Below are 24,004 nucleotides of genomic sequence, written 5' to 3' on the forward strand. Positions count from 1 at the left end.
AATATAGAGGCAACCTCTTATAGAGTGTAGGATCAGCATTAACTCAGGATTGACAAGGTAAGTAGAAATAAAGATAGGGGTTGAACGATATTTGGCTTGAGGCCTTGGGGATGCCCAAATACTGCCTGTTCATCTTCTGTTCTCCATGCTTTGCCCATATCTGAAGGAGCTATATATAAAAGGAAAACTAACAAATATGCTTCAAAGGACTCTTTCATTTTTAGCTGGACCTGTGCCCAGTTGACTGCCCCTTCCCTCAGCCCCCAGCGCAGAACACAAGAAGAGCTAAGCTGGATGCCAGAGTTCAAGCTCAGGGCTTAGGTGGGACTTTTGCCTTCCTCCCTGATCTTCCTACCACCCACTTTCCAATATTATAGGAAAGATGCAGGGAAAAGCCACATTGGGGGGACTGCCTTTAGCACAGTAACCCCTGTGGTCAACGAACATCCAGGCATCAGTGTCGTAATCTTTCACTCGTTAGCTTAGTTGAACCTCCTCTTGGGGTTGATAGATTGGTGGATTTCTATCCACCTCCTCTTTTATTTCACCATATTGGATAACATTAGTAGAAGCACTGATCTCTCCACAGAGGAGGAGACTTCCTTTCTATATGTTGTGCAGGTATGGGGCCACACATTGAGAGGTCTGTTGACAAATTGAAGCTTCCAGGGGAAGGTGACAAAGATGTTGGAGGGCTGTGAGGTTGATTGAATCAACCTTTCTTGGTTTCACCTAGAAAGGAAGAGATTAACAGGGAAATATGAGAATTGTTTTACATAAGAGGAATTCAATTTATTCTCCCTGGTATCAGTGCAAGCATGTGTTGAGTATTTGTTATGTGTTCTTTATATCTCATGTAATTCATAATGCCATCTTAAAGGGCATGTGTATTTCATTTCTCTTTTTTGAAACAGGAAACTGAGGTGCAGAGAGATTAAGTGACTTGCCCCAGGGTCATGCAGATAGTTCACAATGATATAGCTAATATTGGAATCCAGGCCTGTCTTTCTATTAAACTGTTTCTCTTTCCACTGTACTAATAGATTCTCCCAAATTATAGGCATAAACAAAAAAGTTATCTTGATTTTCATCCACCAAAGCCAACAAAAGCTTTCAGCACTTGGGGCAGGAGGATGCTAATGATATTGTGTAATAAGCCTCTACCTCTTGAGCTGGCCAAGAGGGATCTTTTCTTCCATGTTCTCACCCTAGGGTGAAGCCCCTGTGTATTGTAGCAACCAAGAACCAACTGAATAAACCAATAAACATTGTGCTTTCTAGAACAGGAACAATGCTACATCAAGTTTCCATGAAGAAAACCTCATCTATAGCACCCTGGACCTCTTCTTCGCTGGAACCGAGACAACTTCAACAACACTGCGCTGGGGTCTGCTTTACTTGGCCCTCAACCCAGAAATCCAAGGTGAGCATGTTAGTGAGTGTCCCTGGGCCAGGACAGAATGGTACCTTCTGGAGCATACTGCCCCCTAGCCGGGGCTAGAAGATAGCATGGTAGAATGAAAAGCTAGGACAATCATGAAGTGATATGGACTTGAAAACGGGTATCGTCTTCAGTTTTTCTGTTGGATTCGGATGGGTTCACATCATAGCAATATAACAAAGTCCCTGCCCTCAGGAAACTCAGAGTCTAGAGGGGAGGCAATGGAGTCAATTGACATTGTGGTGAGTTCCAGGAAAAGACTGACATTCTTACATGAAATCTGGTTACAGCCTTCCATACTTGTAGGTAATGTATTCTGTTTCCCTGTGGCTAATGTTCAAACTCCTTAGTCTGGCATATCATGCCCTCTGATGTGCCCCTTCTGTCCAGCCTCAGCTCCACCCACCCTGCATTGGTGGTCTCACTAAATTACATGGTTGTTTTTTGGTTTTTGTTTTGTTTTGGTTTTTGGGTTTTTTTGTTTTGCACTGTCCTTATTTATGCCTCTGCCATCAGGACTGCTCTTCCCTTTACCACTTGTGTAGTTCCCCAATTTCTCTATATGGCAAATCACCAGATGGCGCTTGAAGAAATCTGCTCAAATACAACCTCCTCTAAGATGTTCCCCCATGCTTGTAGGAAACTACTTCCTTTAAAGATGACTTTAGTATTATTAGGATTATTTTCCTCCTCTAGAGATGCCCTAATATGCCTCCACTGCTGTGCTGATTGCACATTATTCATGTATCTTCCCCAAAGACTGTTGTCCATTCAAAGCAATGACGGTTGTAATCTTCTTCTTCTTCTTCTTCTTTTTTTTTTTTTCCTCTAGGACCCAGAACAGTTTGAGCATATGAGAGATGGGATATTAGGATACAGTTTTTCAAACTGTGGATAACAGTTTATTATAGGGACATAAAATCAATTTAGTAGACCAAGACCAACATTTTTTCCTAAAATAAAAATAGAATAGAAAAGATCAGATACTTCCCATGTAGTAAGGATAAGTTTGTTCATGAAACTATTTCTTTCCATAATTATACATAGAAGTATGTTTTATATGTGTGTATATTTGTGTTTATGTGCCTTTAGTCATGATGTAAAATGCTTTTAGAACTATGAATTATATTTTCTAAATAGTTGAAAAGCTACCTCATTAGGATATAGATTTGGCTTCTGTAATAGGGTCTTTAAAATAACAATAGCTTAAAATGATAGATGTTTATACCCATCTTCATAGCAACTTTATTCACCACAACTAAAAGACAGAAGCAACCCAAGTGTCCATCAATGGAAGACTGGATAAACAAAACTATTCAGTCTGAAACAGGAAGGAAATTCTGACACATGCTCTAACATGGATGAACCTTCAGGACATTATGCTAAGTTAAAGAATACAGTCACAAAAAGACATATACTGATAGTTCCATTTACATGAGGTTTCTAGAGTAGCCAAATACATAGAAAAAGAAAGTAGGATGGTGGTTTCCAAGGGCTTCAGGTAGGAGAAAATGAGGAGTTATTGTTAATGGATGTACAGTTTCAGTTTTTCCAGATAAAAATTCTGGAAATTGGTTGCATAATGTGATTATATACATACACACACACACACACACACACACACACATATATATATATACATATATATATATATATATATATATATATATATATATATATATAAAATCATTAAGCTGTATGCTCAAATATGGTTAATATGGTAAATTTTATGTCACATATGTTTTACCACAAGTTTAAAAATATTTTAAATGGCCAGTGAGAAAGAAATTCACTTTATCTATTTCTCTCTAAAGTAAAAAAGCCTGAGCTGGATTCTGCAGAGCCCTCTGGTTCTAAGGTCCTCCCAACATGTTGCTCTGTTGTATCTAGAATGATGCCCTTGTTTGCACTCTCAAAGATGGCTCACCTCAAGGGCCGCTTTCCTCAAAGAGGAAGGGAAGAAGGAAAGAAGGAAATGCATACCCTTCCTTTAAGGATATGTTTTAAGTACTAAACATCCCTTTTACATAGAGTCTGTTGACCAGAACATAGTCATGTGGTCACAGTCACAAGGGAATCTGGGAAATGTAGTCTATAACTAGGCAACCAGGAGTCCCGCTAAAATCTCTACTATTGTAGAAAAAGAAAAAAGAGGAAAAAAGGTATATTGGGGCACAGTTAGAATTTTCTTTGACTTGCTGGGTGCTCACCTAAACTAGTTCATGTAAATCTCAAGATCTCCTTAAGAGGAATGTAGATCATCCTAAGAAAACAGAGGCTCAAAGAGTTTAAGTAACTTAGAGCAGTAATGCTGCAAAGCAAGAGTTTGCAACCAGATATATCTAAATCCAGGCTCACTTTTCACTCTGAAATACTCCTGAGAAACCGGAGTCTATAGTGCCTGCTATGGTTTTAGCCTTTTTTCTTTCTTTTCTTTTTTTTCTTTTTTCTTTTTTTTTTTTTAGTCATTTTAATCCTGATTATTCCATTCTTCTGCTTAATCAGGCTTAAGGAAGGTTGTGGAATAATAGAATAACAGAACTTTCTTTTCCAGAAAAAGTCCAAGCTGAGATCGACAGGGTGATTGGTCGGTCACAGCTGCCGAGCTTAGCCACTCGAGAGTCCATGCCCTACACCAATGCTGTCATCCATGAGGTGCAGAGAATGGCAAACATCATCCCCCTGAACGTGCCCAGGGAAGTGACAGGTGATACCACGCTTGCTGGATACTACCTGCCCAAGGTAACCAGGGACTCCCAGCCTCAGATCCTCAAGCCCATCTTTTTAAATGGTAGAAACTGTGACCCATACCCTTGTTCTAGGGAATCCTTTACATGCGAAGAGTGCTGTGTTACACCTGAGATAATACTGGCTTTTTCCCCTATGTGTGGTGTTTGGAACATTAATTCAACTAGACATTAACAGGTATTTCGGAGGGGAAGGAGGATTCCATGGTCAAGTATGATTAGGCAAAGACCGGCTTTTCTTTGCTGTGGGATGTCTCTGATTTTTGTTTTTTAACCATGTGATGTGCATTATGGATCTTTGTGCAGATATAGCAAGTGGCAATTCTCGGTCAGACTTTGTCATGGGGCCCTTTGCTTTGCCAGGGTGGAGTTTCTCACAGCACTAGGGACCTGCTAGACCTGGAAAATTCTGCTTCATAATCATGGGGTTATAGAATATTGAAGAATGAAGGGACATTTGAGACTACCTGGGCCAATATCACATTCATGCTGGTGTTTCTAGCATGGTAGTGCCCACAAGTATTTTTCTGGCTTTTACCTACGGCCCTGTGTGGGGCTGTGTCACAAGGGAAACCAATGCAGGCTGGTGTGATATTAATTATTCAGAAGGGAGAGAAGGGAACCGATGCTTATTAAGCAAGGAGTGTGTGTCCTGGACTCTTGTATATTCTTTCAGAAGGTCTTAATCAGTCCTTGGAATAACTGTTATCACCACTTAATAAATTCGGAAGTTGAGGCTCCAGAGTGATTAACCTAGTGTAAGAGCTCAACTACGAAGTGACAAGAGTAGAGTTCCAGAGGCAGATCTGTTCCGTTTCCCAGACGCGTCTTTTCTGTACTACACCATGTTCTCTCCACAGGAGCTGCTTTACTTACCCTTTAAAAGAGTCTCTCTGCAGTTGTTTTCGGTTGGTCTCTGTTAAATTCCTATCCTCACAAAGGAGATTCTTTTTTTTTAAATTCTTTATTTAAATTTAATTTAGTTAACATATACTATATTAGTAGTTTCAGGGGTCGCATTTAGTGATTGATCAGCTGCATAGCACACCCAGGGCTCATTACACATCAAGTGCCCTCCTTAATGTCCCTCACCCAGTTACCCCATCCCCTCACCCAGCCCCCCTCCGGCAACCCTGTTTGTTTCCTAGAGGTCACCATCTCTTATGGTTTGCCTCCCTCTTATTTTCATCTTATTTTATTTTTCCTTCCCTTCTCCTATGTTCATCTGGTTTGTTTCTTGAACTCCACATTTAAGTGAAATCATATGATACTTTTCTTGGACTTATTTCATGTAGCATTACACCATCTAGTTCCATCCACGTTGCTGCAAATGGCAAAATGCCATTCTTTTTGATGGCTAATATTCCATTGTTTATATATACTACACCTTTATCCACTCATCTATTGACATCTGGGCTCTTTCCATATTTTGGCTATTGCGGACATTGTTGCTATAAACATTGGGGTGCAAGTGCCCTTTCAAATCACTAGGTTTGTATCCTTTGGATAAACACCAGGTAGTACCATTGCTGGGTTATAGGGTAGCTCTATTTTCAGCTTTTTGAGGAATTTTCATACTGTTTTCCAGAGTGGCTGCACCAGCTTGCATTCCCACCAGCAGTGTAGGAGGGTTCCCCTTTCTCTGTATCCTCACCAACATCTGGTTTCCTGAGTTATTCATTTTAGCCATTCTGACTGGTGTGAGGTTGTATCTCATTATGGTTTTGATCTGTATTTCCCTGATGTCCAGTAATGTTGAACATTTTTTCATGTGTCTGTTGGCCATTTGTATGTCTCCTTTGGAGAAGGGTCTGTTCAGGTCTTCTGTGCATCTCTTGATTGGATTATTTGTTCTTTGGCTGTTGAGTTTGATAAATTCTTTGTAGATTTTAGATACTAGCCCTTCATCTGGTAAGACATTTGCAAATATCTTCTCCCATTCCGCAGGTTGCCTTTCAGTTTTGTTGACTGTTTTCTTTGCTGCGCAAAGCTTTTGATCTTGGTAAAGTCCCCATAAAGCATTTTTGCTTTTGTTTCTCTTGCCTTTGGGGACGTGTCTAGCAAGAAGCTGCTGCCGCCAAGGTCAGAGAGGTAACTGCCTATGTTCTCCTCTAGGATTTTGATGGATTCCTGCCTCACATTGAGGTCTTTCATCCATTTTGAGTTTATCTTTCTGTATGGTGTAAGAAAATGGTCCAGTTTTATTCCTCTACATGTGGCTGTCTAATTTTCCCAGCACATCTGTTGAAGAGACTGTACTTTTTCCATTGGATATTCTTTCTTGCTTTGTTGAAGATTAGTTGACCACAGAGTCATTTCTGGGTTCTTTATTCTGTTCCATTGATCTATGCGTCTGTTTTCGTGCCATGCTGTCTTGATGATGACAGCTTTGTAATAGACCTTCAAGGCTGGCATTGTGATGCCCTAAGCTTTGGTTTTCTTTTTCAATATTCCTCTGGCTATTTGGGGTCTTTTCTGGTTCCATGCAAATTTTAGGATTGTTTGTTCCAGCTCAGTGAAAAACGCTGATGGCATTTTGATAGGTATTGCATTGAATCTGTAGATTGCTTTGGGTAGCATAGACATTTTAACAATATTTGTTCTAATCCATGAGCGTGAATGTTTTTCCATTTCTTTATGTCCTCCACGATTTCTTTCCTAAGTGTTCTATAGTTTTCAGAGTACAGATCCTTTACCTCTTTGGTTAGACTTGTTCCTAGGTAAGTTATGGTTTTTGGTGCAATTGTAAATGGGATCCTTAATTTCTCTTTCTTCTGTCTCACTGTTAGTGTATAGAAGTGCAACTGACTTTTATGCTTTGATTTTATATCCTGTGATTTTGCTGAATCCCCATTATCAGTTCTAGCAATTTTGGGGTAGAGTTGTTTGGGTTTTCTACATAGAGTTATCAAGTCATATGCGAAGAGTGAAAGTTTGACTTCTTCTTTGCTGATTTGGATGCATTTTCTTTTTGTTGTCTGGTGCTGATGGTGGGACTTCCAGTACATTTTAAACAATAGTAGTAAGAGTGGACATCCCTGCCATGTTCCTGATCTTGGAGGAAAAGCTCTCAGTTTCTCCCTCTTGAGGTTGATATTTGCTGTGGGCTTTTATGATATTATGTTCTCTCTATCCCTCTATGCCAACAAGGCAGAGAGTTTTTATCAAGAAAGGATGCTGTACTTTGTCAAATTTTTCTTTTCCTGCATCTACTGAGAGGATCATATGGTTCTCGTTCTTTCTCTTATTAATGTATTGTATCACATTGATTGATTTGCCAATGTTGAACCAATCTTGCAGCCCAGGAATAAATCCCAATAGGTCGTGGTGAATAATCCTTTTAATGTACTGTTGGATCCTATTACTAGCAATGAGAATTTTTGCATCCATGTTCATCAGTGATATTGGTCTGTAGTTCTTTTTTATTGTTATCTTTGTCTGGTTTGGGGATCAAGGTCATGCTGGCCTCACAGAATGAGTTTGGAAGTTTTCCTCCTATTTCTTATCTTTTGAGACAGTTTCAGAAGAATAGGTATTAATTCTTCTTTAAATGTTTGGTAGAATTCCCCTGGGAAACCATCCAGTCCTTGACTCTTGTTTGTGGGGAGATTTTTGATTACTGATTCAATTTCCTCACAAAGGAAGCTTTGTTCTCAAGCTGCTCACCAGTCTTAAGATCTCCGCCAAAAGCTCGGCCCCCTGGTGTCCTCTCTGCACACTGCACACACAGTTCCTTTTCTTTCTTTTTTTTTTTTTTAATTTTTTAAATTTATTTTCAGCGTAACAGTATTCATTGTTTTTGCACCACACCCAGTACTCCACGCAATCCGTTCCCTCTCCAATACCCACCACCTGGTTCCCCCAACCTCCCACCCCCCACCCCTTCAAACCCCTCAGATTGTTTTTCAGAGTCCATAGTCTCTCATGGTTCACCTCCCCTTCCAATTTCCCTCAACTCCCTTCTCCTCTCTAACTCCCCTTGTCCTCCATGCTATTTGTTATGCTCCACAAATAAGTGAAACCATATGATAATTGACTCTCTCTGCTTGACTTATTTCACTCAGCATAGTTCTTAAGGTCTTGGTCGGTTTCTGTGGATCCATTCCAATTTGTCTAGGTCCCTCTGTGTGTGTCTTACCTGGGGACAGAACCGGAGGCGCTTACCCATTCCTATACCTATTCCTACAGCTGTTTCCATTCACTGTTTTCTTATTGATTGACATCTTGTGGGTGAAGGCTGAGGTCTAAATTATTTCACAGGTGCTGTTTGCATTTTTCTAGCAATTCGTTTAGCTCAACAGAGTCATTCTACCACTGATTTTTAATATCAGCTTTAATAAAGACCATGGGAACTAGAAATCTCATTGACTGTATCTTATAGAGGCACGGAGCCATGGCTTTGACGTAAACTAGACCTTGCACAAATCATGGCTCTCCTTCCACTGCATGAGTCTGGGCATGTCACTTCATGTCTCAGAGCTTAGACTGACTTATCCTTACAATTTTAAAACTACTCCAGAGGTGGAGATAAAATGAGATCATTCATGTAGTGTTTAGAAAATGCTCAAAATAGCCATTATTTCTTTAGTAATTTAATAAATGTCCATTAAGCATCTAAAATGCCCCCAACTAGGAAAACAACTCTGAATAAAGTAATCATGCAAGTATATACTTACAAACCATGATAAATGCTCAGCTGGGAGAACTCGCTGGTTTCCATAAAGATACAGGCCAGCTGGAACCAGGAGTAGAGGGCTTCCAAAGGGAAGTGTTTGAGCTGAGGATTAAAGGATGATTGAGAGTTAGCTCAGTGATAGAGAAAAAAGGCATTCCAGGCAAGGTGAAGAGCTTATAAAAAGCCCTGGAAGTGAGTAGGAACATAGCATTTTTGAGAAACTGAAAGCAGGCCTCTGTAGTGTGAATGCAGGTAGAAGGATAGCAGTCCAAACGGGAGTCAGCAGATGAGTCTCAGCTAAGGGTGGTGGGAAGCTACTGAAAGGTATTCAAGATGTGGGTGTGTGGATGGGTGTGGCATCACTAAATCCTGTTCAAAGCTCACTCTATGTTTAGAGTGTGGAGCAGATCAAAAGGGGAGAGGTTATGGGCATAGATGGGTAGCTCCTGCAGGGGTATAAGCAAGGCAACTGGTATCCCTGGGTAAGAGGCAGGGGTAGGCATAGAATGGAGGCAACAGAATCAAGAGACATTTAAAGAAAAATTGAGCAGCCTCACTGAATAATTGGATGAAGGCAGAAAGAGGGAAATGGAGGCAATATGGAGGACTCCTGGGTTTCTTGCTATGTACCTGGATGGATAGTGGTTCCTTTCACCAACGTACCTGATTCTATTATTCAACCTCCTATGGAGTGTACCAGACCCTGGAGGGAAGAGAATGGGAGAAAACGAGATGAAGGAGATATCTTTTACCTGGATAGAGCTGCTGCAGTTGTCACTTGCCTGAGCAGCTGGGTGATTTTCATGTGATGGTACTGACTAGCCAGCTGCTGTGTTATTCTCTCGTTGATGCAGATATGTCCCTATAGGAAGATCCCTTCTGCAGTCAATAGAAGCTACACTTCCCTGGTCAAATGCCCTGCAAGCCCATCACTTTAAGCTGTCCCATCACAAAGAGCAGGGGCCAGGGTGGATGGGAGAGGGACTGGGCTCAGAAGACAGTGAGTTGGGGAGGGTGAGGGAGTCCGTGGGGTGTGGTGTGATCAGCCCCTGGTGTAGGAGTCAGGGGACTGCTACTCTTCTGAGGAGGTGTGTTGTGTGGGTCAAGCCTTGCCTGAGTCTTTGCTGCCTTCTCCAGGGGACCATGATCCTGACCAATCTGACTGCACTGCACAGGGACCCTGCAGAATGGGCCACCCCCGACACATTCAATCCGGAGCATTTTCTGGAGAATGGACAGTTTAAGAAAAGGGAAACCTTTCTGCCTTTCTCAGTAGGTGAGTTATAAACAAATAGGAGTGTCCGAATCCAGAGTCCCTCTCTTAGCCCTCCCCCTCCTCTTCTCCCTGCTACATATTACACAGAGCCCACACTAATGGAATACACGATAGTCTGCTCATCATTAACTTAAAAATAAATATAAATTGGTTTTGTGGTCCACTATCATTTTGCTGATGACACTAAGGCTTCCAAGGGGAGGAACTGGAATTTGAACCCATGTGGTATGACCTGAAGCCCAAGGGGCACACCGCCCTGAGTGTACCTGGACGGATTCTGATTAGATCTTCTTTGTCTTACTTCACCTCATTCTATGTCATCTTTGCACACATTGGACAAGTCCCTTCCTAATAGAAAAGCTGCTATGAGATGTAGGAATATCTTCCAGTCTTCTGTCTACAGTAGCTTCAAAGTTCGTATTTCAGTACCAAGTCCCAGCTGTAAATTTCAAGGATTATAATTATTCTTGCCTCACTGGTGCTCTGCTATTGAGAATTTTATCATACCCTCTTAATTACAGACTTCATTTGCAAGCACATGATCTCACTTAATCTTTGCAGCAACCCACTTATTAATAATTAGACAGGAAAGTGAGCTGTATTTCCATTCTTAATATAAGAAAATGAAGAATAAGGGAGTGGTTTCTTATCCAAGATCCTGTGCCCCAGGAATTGGCAGAACAGGGGTCCAAGACTCAAGGTTTTATGCTTCTGGTCTACTGCTCTCTTCACCACAACTGGAATCTAACTCATCTTCCCACTTAAAGGCCCTTCCACTTTGATTCAGAATTCATCCCACAGCTATCAGTTAGCATACGCATGTATAACAGTCCACAAACTCAGTGGCTTAAGACAATAAGTTATTAAAACAGTATTATTGCTTACAAGTCTATAGTTCAGCTAGGTAGCTCTGCTGGGTCTTAGCTGAGTTTGTGTGTTTGGGAGGTCAGCTGGCTGAACAGCTGATCTAGGATGACCACAGCTGGAACAACAAAGCTTTCCACATTACCTCTCATTCTTTAGCAGCTAGACTGGTTTGTTTAAATGTTGGTGTTAAGATCCCGAGAGAGAGAATGGAAGCATAAAATGTCTCTTAAGGCTCAGGCTGCGGACTGACATTCTGTCACTTCCACGGCATTCTGTTGGCCAGTGCAAGTCATAAACTCAGTCCCAACTAAGGGAGTGGAAAATACTATAATTTTTGGTGGGAAAGGGTATGAAGTCACATAACAGATGGTGTGAGTACATCGAGAAGACAGGAATTGGAGCCGGTTTGCAGTCAGTTTTATCCCTGTGATGGAGAAGAATTAAATTCAAAGAAGGCAGACAATTTGGGGATTCCCACAGGAGGTGTGACAGAATGCGGGTTAGTTGAACAGAAGAAACAGAAATCTAAAAATCCAAGGAGTTAAGAAAATGTCAGCAAAATGTTTTTTTCTTTCCCACCCCACTCCCATCTTTGGCACACAGTTGCTTTTCCTGCTTCTTGGTCTAGCACTTTCTGGAGACAGCCTCCCTGAAAGAATGAGATATGGACGGCCCCTTCTTTTTTCTTGGGAAAGAAGACCATGTGTGAAATTACTACTTGTGCATAACCAGGGAATATTGTGAAGCTATTTTGGCAAATTCCTATTTTCTTTTCCTCACTAAGGTCCTTCCAGGTTGATCTGACATGGCAGCAGGCAGCTTCATGAAAGGCAAGAGTTTGGTTCCTTATTTTTCAGATAAGCTCATTTGGTCATAGAGGATGAGGTTAGGAAGAACTTTTCCCAAAACACCTAGGTCATCTCCCTCATTTTACCAGTGAAGTAATCGACCTTGTTAGTTGGTGATAGGTGGTGGGAGTACCAAGGAGATACCAGTTTCCTGTGATCCGGGCGGAAGCTTTGAGAGGAAGCAATCCTCATTTTCATGCTTTGAAAAGAAAATTCCTGCTTGTCATCTTCTTGGTATCATTACCCAGCTGGTCACATGATACAGTTCGAAGAGAGATTATTTCATGGATTTGACAAGTGGGAAAAATTTAGCTCTGTGAGATGAACTTGCTTACTACCCACAGCTGGTTACTGATGTAAACAGTACTTTAACCCTGGTTTTTTACTATCTGGGTCCAGCTTTGTCATCATGAATGGATTCTTCTAGGAGAATCTTAGTATTCACAGGACAGCTGACTAGGTACCATTTTAACAAATTTGCTCATCATGCTATGTGTGATGGGTAAAGAGATAAAGACAGAGGGAACAGAGATGAATGAGACACATGCTGGTAGGAAACACAGGCCCCAAATAATGAATAGCAGCATAATTGTATTGCACGTTTACATTTACTAAACACTTCTGCAGGTGTTACCTAATTTTATTTCCTCAACAGCCCCTTCTAGGCAAAGGACAAAATGGAGGCATGCATACATTAATGAGTTTTCAAGAGTATTTAATCACATGGGAAAATACAAAGTAGCACATGCAGCACAGAGAATTAACTACAGAGAATTATACCAGTTATAGTGTCCAGGGGGATCCCCATAAGGTCAGTGAGGAAATATGTCAGAATGTTAACAAGGGTTCTTGTCAGGATTATGGGATTATAACCATTTTTTACATCTTTTATCATCTTTATACCTTTCCTTTTCATGCATTTAAAAAAAAGTCTGTGGTGAATATGTATTACTTAGGAAGAAAGTAAGTTATCATAAACACACATACAAAAGAGATGGCAATAGTGAAACTGCAAGTTGTTGTTGCAAGGGAGAGGACAGTAGAAGCCTAGAGCGGGAGTCAGAGCACAAGTGAGATGAGGTGGGGTCTTCACAGGGTGACTGTGGTGGTGATGGGTCATATACAAGGGATACTGATCCAATAAGTAAACCTACGGCCAATAATGGGAGGAAGTTACAAATAGGGAAAGAGAGAAGATAGAATGAACTCTGGTGTTGAGTTGGAACCAGAGGTTATCGATATGAACTCAGATTTCTGATAGGTAGGTAGGCAGATATAGAAATAAATATAGATGTAAACATGGATACATATACATATATTTAAATATATACTCACAGTACATACATACAGATTCCTCAGCTCTAGCCGCTGATGTGCACTGAGAGCAACACTTCCCTGATATCAGCAAGCATGCCAAATGCCCAGATCTTGGTTTCTAGATATCATTATATCATTATCCACTAAAAGGAACTTGGACTTTAGAAAGATGGCTGATTCTATGGTTGGGAAAGGGAAAGGGTAAGATGAGCCTGAAACACACTGTTGTGCCCAAAAGTTAAGGAAATACCAGCTTGAATGGGCAGCTAATAGCCAAGTCTGGAACATCTTGAGCATCAAAACAAATAATGATAACAAATTATAACCCTTTGAATAAAAATAGGAATCTCTGAACTCATACTGATATAAATGGGTAGAAAAGTGGGTACGAGTGAAAGCATTTCCTTTAGTAGAATTCTAGCTAATAGATGTGGAAGGAATGATGGAATTTTAAAGCTCATGACTTGGCAACCATTAGAGTAATAAATAATTTAGCCAAGAGATAGCAAGGGAAACTAGTGGATGAAAGGTCAGTGAGGAATGGCTCATTAACATAGTCTTAAAGTATTTACTAGTTACAAAGAGAAAAATAATCATTTTACAGGGGAAAATTTGGTAGACACCACCTTAATCGAGTGACCAAAGTTAACACCACCAATAACGGGACAAATCAAAACTGTGTACCACCCAATAGAAGGAAATGAGAACACAGCCTCACTTTGGTGTTACTCCTATCAGAAATGCATGACCTCACGACCTGAATCTAATCATGAGGAAACATGAGAGGCACTTACCAAGTAATCTGTTTGTTATCTTCAAAAAAGCCAGTCATATAGACCTGGTGTGGATACACACACACACACACACACACACACACGAATAGTATTCAGCCATAAAAAAGAATGGACTCTTGCCATTTGCAACAATACGGATGGCATTAGAGAGTATTATGCTAAGCGAAATAAGTTAGTCAGAGAAAGACATATACCATATGATTTCATTCATATGTGGAATTTAAGAAACAAATGAGGAAATGGAAAAGAGGAAGCGAGAGAGACAAACCAAGAAACAGACTCAACTATAGAGAATTCATGGTTACCAGAGGGGAGGGAGGTAGGGGGATGCCTGAAATAGGTGATGGGGATTAAGGAGCAACTTGTCATGATGAGCACTGAGCAATGTGTAGAACTGTTGAATCACTATACTGTACATCTGAAACTAATATAATACTGCACAGAATTAAAATGAAAAGCTCAATAAGAAAAAAAAAATGTCAGACATGGCAGCTGAGTCGTCACTTGCATGTCAGCCAAATGCAACAGTTGATACTCAACTGGTCCTTTTCCAATAAAGGACATTATTGGGACAAATAGCAAAATCTGATTGGGGATCTTGGGGACAAAATGGTAGCAATGTGTCAATGTTTGCCTGCATTGGTGGTTATACTGTATGTATGTCAGAGAATGTCCTCGCTTTTAGGAAATCCATACTAAAGATTTCATAGGTAATGTAGACAAGGCACTTTCAAATAAATAACTCAGAAGAAACAAATTCTTTGTATTATTCTTGCAAGTTTCCTGTACTTCAAAAGTGTTTCAGAATAAAAGGCATGCTATGGAAAGTATCACAGTAAAGAACTGTAATAAGCAGAAAACTATTTTAGTAATGCCACCATCCAAAATGTTTTTCTTGAAAGGTAGTCTTGTGATGGGCATTAAGGAGGGTACATATACCATGGACTACTGGGTGTTATTTGCAAATAATGAATCATGGAACACTCCATCAAAAACTAATGATGTACTGTATGGTGACTAACATAATATAAAAAAATAAAAAAAAATAAAGGTAGTCTTTTAAATTGTATTCTTCCATTTTTTGAGAATTTAAGGAGGAAGAGAATTTAAGGAAAATTTGAGAGGAAGATAATGCTAAGCTATTTTACAGCTAGAATGTTTATTATTATCTAGGTGATGTGTTAAGCTACTTTGTTTTTCAATGTAAGTTATTAAATTCTTTGGTCTATTTGGATTCAGTGTGTAGTCCACACAACATATAAAATAAGGTTCCCATTTTTAGTGTGTGGGTTTATTTGTTTTGTTTTGTTTTGTTTAAGGAGTAGAGGACAGAGGGAGAGAGAATCTTAAGGAGGCTCCATGCCTAGCATGGAGCCCAACACTGGGCTTGATCTCATGACCCTGAGATCATGATCTGAGCTGAAATCAGGAGTCAGACACTTAACTGACTGAACCACCCAGGTGCCCCTAAAATAAGGTTCCCATTTTAAACACACAGACACACACACTCCCCCTGATGCCCAAATCACATGGCTAGAAGGTGCAAGGAGTTGAATTGGATCTCCCTCTGCCTCCAGTTCCTCCCTCACGTAACAAGGAGTGAGATGGTGCCAACTGTGGGCCAAGGGATTTGGCAAGGACTGCCCCCCTACCCCCCTGTTAGAAGCAAAATCCCCACTGGAGAAGGACTGCTATGTTTAAGGACTATTCAAGGAAAGAGCCTGAGAAAGCTCCAATGTAGAGGGCCATCCATGGCCATGAGATCCGCAGTCATGAGGGAGGAAAACATGACATAAGGGAAAGACATCTTGCATTTTAGAAACTCTGCTCTGAAATTTATTGGCTTATACTTTTCTACAGTCTTAAGGAATGAAAAATATTAATCAACACAGAGTTTTTTGTTTTGCTGTCTGCTAATGTTGTTGTTTCCTGACTGATTTTTGAAAAGCCTTTCAGCTAACAGTTCCACTTTTGAGGTCAACCCAGGCCTCCCTCCTCTTTTGTCCTATACCCTGTGCCTTCACCCTGTGGGGCAGCTGCCTGACCTCTGAAAGCATTGGGAGTTTTTGAGTCCAGACTTACACTTTGGCCTGGATGGTTGTCAGATTAAATGAGCCTCTGTACATAAAGCTCTGGGGCCTACCAGCCCCTTCTTCTGCTTGGGTTTTGCAAGAAGTAGATGTCAGTCCCAGGTGGGCACCCACACCAGATGGAAAGATGACTTGTCTTATGCTTTTGCCTTTCAGGAAAGCGGGTATGCCTTGGAGAACAGCTGGCCAAGTCTGAGCTATTTATTTTCTTCACCTCCCTTGTGCAAAAATTTACCTTCAGAGCCCCCAACGATGAGAAGCTGAGCTTGAAGTACAGAACGGGCCTCACCATCTCCCCAGTTAACCACCGACTCTGTGCAGTCCCTCGGTCCTGATGTCTGAAGTCGTTGGGCAGGGAGAGGAGAAAGGAGAGCAAGAAGTGTGGTGTCCTTGAAGGCACTGGCACCTCCTCAGAAGGGAGGTGATGAAATGGAACGTGACTCTAAGGGACAGTCATAGGAATTGAACTCAGAGGAAGCACAATCCGAATCCCAGCCTTGCTGTTTTCTATGATGGAGCCTTGAGCAGATACCTTATGTTGTGAATGATTAACCTTTTCACCCAGGAGACGAAAAGCAGATAACGATTCCTCCTCTAAAGGAATGGACTTTGATTTGGAAACCATACAGCTTATCAGAAAAATTAGAGCTGAAATCTGCCTTTTTCCTGCTTGCTTCTTTAGACATGGATTTGCTTCTAGCCTGTGGAGGTGGCTCAGGTCACAGGGGTGCCAAATGTTTGATAAGAGTTAGAATCTGGACCCTGGGACAGCCAGAGGCTGACTTCAAATGCTGTCACACTTGCTGGCACGATCCAAGCTTTATCTCGCTCCCACCCTAGAATGGCCCTCTGGGAAGTCAGCCAGGCAGCTAGTACTCCCTATTTATTATGCACATTTCTATGAGGAAGCAGTTTCTGTGGTTTACTTAAGGGAATACTACACTGGCTTTGGAATCAGGACCAAGCAGAGTGTGACCACTACCATTTAAATGCGGGGAACATGTTTGGGAAACAATGTGGAATTTATCTTCCATCCTTAAGAGTATCTGTTTGCCTCAATTCCTCTATCAGGCATCTTCCCTCAAGGATTTAACTATGGGGTGGGTGTGAACTTTTCTGGCAAATAGATGGTCAGCTTCTGAATGGTTAAATATTACCAGCCTAAACTCAACAGAGCCCTGGTACAGTATTTTATAGTAGGGAACCAGAAATGCCAGAATCCTGCTCAGTCCTTCTGCATGTAGTTGCTGAGGGAAGACAATGGCCAGAAAATTGAAGTTCAGGTAACACTGATGGTCCATGGAATTTGACGTCAAACTCCAATACAAACAAACACAAAAACACCTGCCAAACTGGACTAAACCGTATGGGAGGTCTTTTTCCCTAAGATGGAGACCTTGTGCGCTTCTGCCTGCTCCTCTGGAACTCTGCTACCACCATTTAAACAGGCCCGTGTGACCCGATGGAGGATGAGAAACACAGTCCAGTCATTGCTGTTGCATCCCTAGCTGACAGCTGGCCGACCACCAGAGCTCTGCTGAGACCATCCGAGATGAGCTGGACCCAAGCATATCTAGCAGCTGAATGCCAGATGCATGAGTGATCCCAGCTGAGACAAGAAGTGCCCGGCCGAACCCAGCCTAAACTGCCACCCAGAGCTTTAGGAGTTAAATGGTTATTGTTTTAAGCCACTGTGTTTTCAGATGCACTGTTACACAGCAGTAGCTAACTAATATACTCCTTGAGGGCAGGAACAGTATCTGTCTTATTCAGGAACAGTATCCGTCTTATTCAAGAACAGTGCCTAGAACATGATAGGACTCCAAAAATAGTGAATTAATAAAATAAGGTAGAATCATTATGGGCAGGTGCTAGATTGGACCTATCACTCCAAATCAGATCTCTGCCACTACCCCTCTGTCCTTTTCACCTGATTCCAATGACCTGTTTCTCAGTCCTCATGCCAACTTCTGTTACAATCCTTCAGGAGCAAGGTAGGAGGACTGCAGACTTGTTCTTACCTCGCTGTGTCTGTTCCATTTCCCAGGTGGCTTTCTGGAATGGGGCCACCTATTCCTTTTCCCCATGCTCATTTCTTAAGAATAGGCTGATGCCCCTGGATGGGTATTTTGTACTATCTGGGTCACACTGTGTTTTTGTGCATTCACCATCAGCTGTGTGTTCTGCTCTGAAAAGCTAAGAACTTTTCCCTCTGCTTTTGAAGCAAAGAAGAAATTAAGCAAGAATAAAGGGTCGAATGCAAAGGGCCACTTTCAGGGGCTGGCATGGAATCGTTGATGATGCCTGTTGCAACAGTCAGGGTCAGAACAGAGGTCTCTCTTAGTCCAAATACATCAAAGGTCCAAAGATATCACAAGGCTCCGAGGTACATAAAACAACATTAAAGATTCAAGGGGGTGGACTGCGGGCCATGCCTAAATTCAGTTCAAGGTTTTACCATTTATTAACTTCTGCCTGTGAATTAAACAGGCTACTTTACTTTCTTCAACTCGTATCCTAATCCGCAAAATAGAATTAAATAATACTTACTTTGGTCAATTATGAAACTGATCAAAAGAGCCACTATCCCTCTCTGGGTTGTCTCTCCTTGTGGTTCTCGGCTCCATGGGACAGTTATGGATAATTGCCTTGATACATCCAAGAATGGCCATGTCACATGCTCAATAAAATAGCAGAAGTTCCACAAGTTCAACATGTTTCTTTTTTCTCTGCCATGAGATCAGCAATGTCCCAGATAAAGGTCTGTCAGCTTACATCCAGGTGACAAAGACATAAAGCAGAGTCCCAACTGGTTCATGGTAGACATGCAATAAAACAAACCTATTTTGTTGTGAGCCACTAAGATTTGGGGATTTTGGGTTATGCAGCTTAAGTTATCCTCAAAACTGTCTGATACATCAGCATTTTCATTGAGAGGACCATATATATTTGTGTTTGTAGTTACTGTGAATACCAAATATGCATGTGGGTCTCTATATATACGTGTATATACATATAATATATATACTATATATAAAATGCTACTTTAATACATATTAAACATATACATTTATATTATATATAATAAAGTCACAGTACACTTGGCATGTAATAGATTAAATTGTAGTTGTAATGCTGTTACAGTCATTTCAGGCAAAAACTGTGATTTATACAGTTTTTCTTCTAGACAATTTGATCTTTTCCTCGCTGGATCACAGAGCAATAGATTCTCCCTATTAACTACAAGATCATTATAAATGCTCTGATGGGCTGCCCACACTGTGCAACCCCTGGGGGCCTTCGCGGGCTGTCTAGGGGAATGGCGCCTCTGCGTTTGGACTGTGCAGGGCCCGTATGTGTGGGCCTGCTCCTTGGCCGGCTGTATGATAATTTTTGTGATCTGAAACCTGCTCGCTTCACCAGTCACATCTTTTAATGTTTCTGCCAAACAAGTGAGCTCCTCTCAATCTCCTAGACAGACTAGGTCCTTTGTCATCGTCATGTGTTTATAGATGCTTCTTTTTTCTGTAAGAAGTATCTCACGACACAGGACAGACCCAGCCTAAATGTCAACTCTTCAGTGACATTTTTCTTGACTCTCAGCCAGTTGGTTGCTCCCTCCTCCATTCTCTGAGGATTTTATTCAAAAGTTTTCATTTCCTTTATCCAAATAATCTCCCAGTTACACTGAGGTTTTTGGAGGCAGCTGTGCCTTGCTCACCCAGGCTCCATCCGTAACAGTTTTGGTGCAGAGTTGATGCTCAGTAAATGTTTGTTGGACTTATAGGATGGGGGAAAGCAGCTGAGGGACCGAGGCAGAGCAGGAGCACCAACGGTCCAGTGTCAGACATTTCCTGTGGCTAAGTAGCAAGTCTTTGGGCTCTCTGTGCCCTAACTGCACATTCAAAGACTGTACACTAAGGTCCCTTCTAGTTCTAGAAATCTCACCTGTGCAGAGAAAATTCTGAAATGGCAAAGTAAGGACCTCCAAAAAGCCACTCTTCCACAAAAGCATCTAGAAAACTAACAAGATTTGTCAAAATCCTTATTTCCAGAACTCTGAAAAGTAATCAATGTCTTGCCACAATCTGAGCACTTGTTTAAGGTGGAAAAAAAATAAAAGAGCTGGATCTCAGTAAGAACGGCAAGCTCTGTGGCATTTCACTTACCCTAGTCCCATTTGCTTCTCCCCAGCTCTGCAGTCTCCTTAAAAAGCAGCAGCCTTGGGGCGCCTGGGTGGCTCAGTGGGTTAAAGCCTCTGCCTTCGGCTCAGGTCATGATCTCAGGGTCCTGGGATCGAGCCCCGCATCGGGCTCTCTGCTCAGCGAGGAGCCTGCTTTCTCCTCTCTCTCTCTCTGCCTGCCTCTCTGCCTGCTTGTGATCTCTCTGTCAAATAAATAAATAAAATCTTAAAAATAAATAAATAAATAAATCAATAAAATCTTTTAAAAAAAAAAAAAAGCAGCAGCCTCGCAACCACGGAGCTGATAAAACCAAATGCCAAGGAACCACTGGAGCGGGCAGGATGGGTTTGGAGCACCCCAAAGGCCCGTGCCCAGACAGCTGTCACCATTTGACCTGTCTGGTAGTTCACCGAAAAGCCCCATTCTCAGGGCTTGTCTTTATTTGACCTGAGTCAAAGTGGAGTCTGTGTGGAAAAAAGTGGGTATTTGTTGAAAAAAAAAAAAAAAAAGGGTAACAATTGTGCAACACTGTTGTAACCAGGGTGGGGATACCAGTTGGTGCTAACAAGAGGATTACAAGGGAAAACTGGGGAAGGAGAAGTCCATGGAAGCTTCCAATGGCTCTGACATATCTCTGGGAATCTAAAAGGCCAAGCACATGCAAGGACTCTGTGCATGGCCAAGAAGGATCTGAGAAGGCCTTAATCTCTCTTTCTGGCTGACCTTGAGTCTCTTTGCATGAGCAGCAAATTAAATCTAAGAATTGTGAACTACCTGCTAGCGTGTCCAAGACGTAACCTGCCTCATAGGCAGAGCCGCGAGAGCCTTACTGGTTTCAAGGCATTTAAGGAACCCTCTGTCTGAACCTGAGCTGAACACAGTACTAACAGCAGAGCATCCAGTCGCTGCACATGATGGAGAACAGAAATTTTACAGAATCCGTCCCAGAAAGTCACCAAACAAGAGGCAACACAAACTACAACAGTAATAATAACAGACCTACAACAGTAATTACTACCACCTCAGGGTAGTTTTGATTTCCAGAATTTCCACATTATATCATTTAATAGGTCAAATTTTTAACAAACCAATTATACACCACATAAAGAAATAACAAACTATGTTCGGCACACAGGACACAAAGTGAACAACAGAAATTCCTTGAGGACACCTAGGTACTGGATTTATGAAACAAAAAAACTTAGGATAAGCTATTCTTAACAACTTAAAATATTAATAAATTCTAATTAATACTATTTCAATTTAAAAGCCTTTAATAGGAGACATTTTTGCATATATTTATAGTGTAGAACTTATTTTTATATGTAAGTACGCATTGTGAAGAAAATCACTACAATCAAGCTGCTTAACTTATCCATTATCTCTGTAGTTAACTTTGTGTGGGGGGGATGGTGGGCAGGGAGTTAGGAGCTATCCTTTCAGAAATTTCAAGTATGAAATGCAGCATTGTTAACTGTCATCATCATGACGTATATTAGATCTCCATAACTTACTCATCACACATAACTGAACCTTTGTACTCTTTAATGAACACCGCCCCATTTCCCCCATCCTCCAGTCTCTGGGCAACCACAGTTTTACTCCCTGTTTTTATGAGTTCAGTTTCAGATTTCACACTTAAGTGGCATCATGCAGCATTTGTCTTTCACTGTCTAATTTCACTTAGCACAATGTCCTCCAGGTTCACCCTTGTTGCCAACGGCAGTGTTTCCTTCTTTTTTCAAGGTTGAAAAATACTGCTGATTTCTTCTGGTTGCCATAGGAAAGGACTGTCTTCCATTTCTATTAGCACTTTACTTTCTAGCCTGCTTTATTCTTTCTTATGGATAGCACATAGTCCTGAGTTTTTTTTAACCCATTCAGCTGCTCTGTACCTTTTGATTGATAAGTTTAATCAATTTTCATTTAAAACAATTATTGATACCGAAGAATTTATTATTACCCTTTTGTTAAATGATTTTATCATTCTTTTTGAAAATCTTCTCTCCTGCTGTCTTCCTTTGTGTATTTTTTTTTTTTTATTGATAGGCTTTGATTTTTTTTCCTCTTTTTGTTTTATGTAACTTCTGTATTTTTTCTAGGGGACTTACATAAACTATCTTAACAGTCAATTTCAAGTGGATAATTTCACTTATAAACAATCCTGTACACTTTTACGTTTCCCCCTAACATGAAACGTTAGTGACGTCACAATTGATGTCTATTTATATTGTGTGTCCATTAACGTCATTCACAGTAACTAATATTCTGTCGCTTATCCACCACTGTGAAGTAGTGTCACATTACATTTACCTTGGCCAATGACTTTCATGCTTCCTTACACTCTTGTGCTGTGTTTTAGCATTATTTCATTTCAACTTTAAGAACCCCCTTTCGTACTTATTTTCAGGCAAGTCTAGTGGTGATGAATTCTTTCACCTTTTGTTTATCTAACAACCTTTACCACCCCTTTATTTTTGAAGGACAGGTTTGTCAGGATCAGGATTCATGGGGTGGTGGGATTTTTTTTTTCTTTCAGTTTTCTGAATTTATCATCCCACTTCCTTCTGGACTGCAGGAGTTCTGCTGAAAAATCTGCCCATAATCTTAAGGGAGTTTCCTTGTGTGTAACACGTCATTTTCTCTTGTGTCAAAATTCTGTCTTTAACTTTTGACAATTTGATTATAATATGTCTTGGTGTGAGTCTCTTTCATTTTACTTGGTATCCTTTGGGCCTCGTGGATCTGGATTTCTATTTTTTTCTTCCAGGTTTGGAAAGTTTTCAGGTGTTACTTCTTTGAATAAGCCTTCTGCCCATCTCTCTTTCTTCCTTCTGGGACTTCCATAATGAGTATCCTCTAAGTCTCATAAGCTCTCTTCACTTTTTCATTCTTTTTTCTTTTTGTCCATTTTACCAAATGATTTCCAACGACCTTTTCATTTGTTAATCCTTTCTTCTGCTTAATCTAGTCTGTCACTAAAGCTTACTTTTGAATTTTTCATTTTAGTTACTGTGTTCTTCAACTCTGTGATTTCTGTTTGGTGCTTCTTAATATTTTCTCTTTGTTGACATTCTCACTTAGCTCATGCATTACTCTCTAGACTTCAGTGAACACCTTTATCATCATTATTTTTAATTCTGTTAGATAAATCAGAAATCTCCATTTCATTAGGGTCAGTTTCTGGAGATTTACCTTGTTCTTTTATCTAGAACAGATTTTCCTCTTTCTTCATTTTCCTTGAGACTACACATCAGATAAAACACCCACATCTCCCAGTCTTCACAGACTAGCCTCATATAGGAGATAAGCTTCACTAATCAGACTGGCCAGAGACTCTGAATGCCTCTCAAACCTTCGTGCTTGTCCAAGCTGTCATCTTTGTTTTTAGTGGCCCCCAAGAGAATAGAGTATGCCAAGTCCTGTCAGTGCTCAAGATAGGTAAGATAAAAGCCAATTCCCCGAATAGCAGTTGGAAAAGTTTGGAGCACTAGGTGTGAGGTCCAATTCCCTCTCTTCTCAGGGAGAAGCTGGGAGCAGGAGTTCATCACTCATCTGCTCTACAATGAGTTTGGAGAGGAGTTGTGGCAAATCCCTCTCATGGCGACCATACACTCTTTCAAATGGCTCTTTTGTTCTCTGTTGCCCCCAGGGTCCTAGCAAGTGCTGGGTCATGCTCGCTCTCATAGATAACTGGGTTAGAAGCCAGTCCCTTGGTAGCAGCTGAAAAGCCTGGCTGGGGGGAGAGAGCTAAAGTGTGAAGTT

At 41.0% G+C, this 24,004-nt stretch overlaps 1 protein-coding gene across 1 annotated transcript in view; it reads left to right on the forward strand.

The window, feature by feature from the left end:
- LOC125097704 (cytochrome P450 2J2) overlaps positions 1-18,768 on the forward strand; it is a 38,120-nt gene extending 19,352 nt beyond the window's left edge. The window contains exons 6-9 of the mRNA XM_047725618.1: positions 1,282-1,423; positions 3,996-4,183; positions 10,001-10,139; positions 16,212-18,768. Of these exons, the coding sequence (XP_047581574.1) occupies positions 1,282-1,423; positions 3,996-4,183; positions 10,001-10,139; positions 16,212-16,390 (648 nt within the window). The 3' untranslated portion in view covers positions 16,391-18,768. The remainder of the gene's footprint in view (positions 1-1,281; positions 1,424-3,995; positions 4,184-10,000; positions 10,140-16,211) is intronic.
- The last annotated feature ends 5,236 nt before the right edge of the window (positions 18,769-24,004 follow it).

This window comes from Lutra lutra, chromosome 4, assembly GCF_902655055.1.
Source record: "Lutra lutra chromosome 4, mLutLut1.2, whole genome shotgun sequence".
NCBI lineage: Eukaryota > Metazoa > Chordata > Mammalia > Carnivora > Mustelidae > Lutra > Lutra lutra.